Source organism: Bison bison, unplaced genomic scaffold (genome assembly GCF_000754665.1).
Source record: "Bison bison bison isolate TAMUID 2011002044 unplaced genomic scaffold, Bison_UMD1.0 scf7180017845854, whole genome shotgun sequence".
Lineage (NCBI taxonomy): Eukaryota > Metazoa > Chordata > Mammalia > Artiodactyla > Bovidae > Bison > Bison bison.
In genome coordinates this window covers 11,638-13,856 of record NW_011476427.1, presented here as the reverse complement: position 1 = coordinate 13,856, position 2,219 = coordinate 11,638, and the positions used below count along the sequence as shown (strand labels likewise).

Here is a 2,219-nt window from a genome sequence, read left to right as displayed (position 1 = left end):
TTATGATCCAGCAATCCCACTGCTGGGCATACACACTGAGGAAACCAGAACTGAAAGATACACGTGTACCCCAGTGTTCATCACAGCACTGTTTATAATAGCCAGGACATGGAATCAACCTAGATGTCCATCAACAGATGAATGCATAAGAAAGCTGTGGTACATATACACAATGAAGTATTACTCAGCCATTAAAAAGAATACATTTGAATCAGTTCTAATGAGGTGGATGAAACTGGAGCCTATTATACAGAGTGAAGTAAACCAGAAAGTAAAACACCAATACAGTATACTAATGCATATATATGGAATTTAGAAAGATGGTAATGATAACCCTGTATGCGAGCCAGAAAAAGAGACACAGATGTATACAACAGTCTTTTGGAGTCTGTAGGAGAGCGAGATGGTGGGATGATTTGGGAAAATGGCATTGAAACATGTATAATATCATATACGAAATGAATCACCAGTCCAGGTTTGATGCATGATACTGGATGCTTGGGGCTGGTGCACTGGGATGACCCAGAGGGATGGTACGGGAGGGAGGTGAGAGGGGGAATTAGGATGGGGAACACGTGTATACCTGTGGCGGATTCATGTTGATTTATGGCAAAACCAGTATAATATTCTAAAGTAATTAACCTCCAGTTAAAATAAATAAATATATATTAAAAAAAAACCCATTTACATAGTTTTAAAAAAGAGTGAGAATAAAGCTTAACAAGAGAGTTTCTAATATTGTATAAAGATACTGAATTTAAAGAAAAAAAAATGGAAATACTAAAAAATAAGTGGAAGAAGAAAATTTTATTTCACAATGATCAAAGAAAAAGTTCTGGTTTGATACTTTGAGTTATGCAATCCAGAGCACTAGTATAATTGGTCTTTTATACAAGGCATGAAATACAATCTCTTTAGACTCTCTTTTATATCTCGGTTTCTCAGACTGTAAGTGAAAGGGTTCAGCATGGGTGTGACCACAGTGTACATCACTGAGGCGACTGTACTTGAATGTGAGGTGTGGGTACCAGCAGAGCTAAGGAACACTCCTAAGGCTGTAAAATAAAATAGGAAGACAACTGAGAGGTGGGACACACAGGTGGAAAATGCTTTATACTTCCCCTGAGTTGATGTGAGTTTACATATGCAAGAAACTATTTTAGAATATGAGTAAAGGATACCAGCAAAAGGACCACCACCCATCAGGACAGCTGAAAAATACATCACTATGTTATTAAGAAAGTTGTCAGAACTGGCAAGTTGTACCACCTGACTGAGTTCACAGAAAAAGTGGGGGATTTGCACAACTGGACAAAAGGACAAATGTAGCACCATTAAGCTGTGTACCAAGGAATACAAGGCAATCTGCACCCAGGATATCAGAACCAGCAGTCCACAGAGCCGGAGGCTCATGATGACCATGTAGTGCAGGGGGTGGCAGATGGCCACATACCGATCATAGGCCATCACACTTAGGAGAATGTCATCTAATCCTGCAAAGAGTATGTAAAAATACATCTGGGTGATGCAGCCTTCATAGGTGATACCTTTGCTCTTGTTCTGGATATTCCACAGCATCTTTGGGATTGTGGTGGAGATGAAACAGAGGTCTACAAAGGACAGGTTGGAGAGGAAGAAATACATGGGGGTGTGGAGGTGGTAGTCTGAGCTGATGGCCAGGATAATGAGCAGGTTTCCAAACACAGTGATTAGGTACATGGAGAGGAAAAGCCCAAATATGAGAGGCTGCAGTTCTTGTTCTTCTGAAAGTCCCAGAAGAATAAATTCTGAAATTTGTGTACTATTTCCTGGTTCCATGGGGTAGAGGTGACTACCAGGAAAAAAAATAAAATAAAATAAAAACAACATGACTAGTTTGCACACAAACTGGCATAATTCACATAGCTGAAATACTGCAATTTCTATTTAGCCCTGAAGCAATTGAACTTATTACCTTATTTATAGAAAAGTTCTCTTCCAAAGTATACTCCATTTCATCTCTGACAAAGATTTTTTGTCCCATTCTCATCACATTGGCAAAGAGCTCATATATTCTAGAGTTCTAATGAGGTATTTCTTCATTTATTTGAGAAATACATATTTAGTGCTGACCCAGTAGAAAGTGATGAAAAATAAATCTCTCCCAACCAAGGATGGCGAAAGAGGATATTCAAATACAACATGATAGAATATGTCAGAATGTCACAGATGCTAGGAAG

The 2,219-nt window shown here is 38.7% G+C and overlaps 1 protein-coding gene across 1 annotated transcript in view; it reads right to left on the bottom strand.

Annotated features, from left to right (window-relative positions):
• Nucleotides 1–1,818, bottom strand: part of LOC104986803 (olfactory receptor 7A5-like) — a 2,239-nt gene extending 421 nt beyond the window's left edge. The window contains exon 1 of the mRNA XM_010837483.1: nt 1,182–1,818. Within this exon, the coding sequence (XP_010835785.1) occupies nt 1,182–1,818 (637 nt within the window). The remainder of the gene's footprint in view (nt 1–1,181) is intronic.
• Between the last annotated feature and the right edge of the window lie 401 nt (nt 1,819–2,219).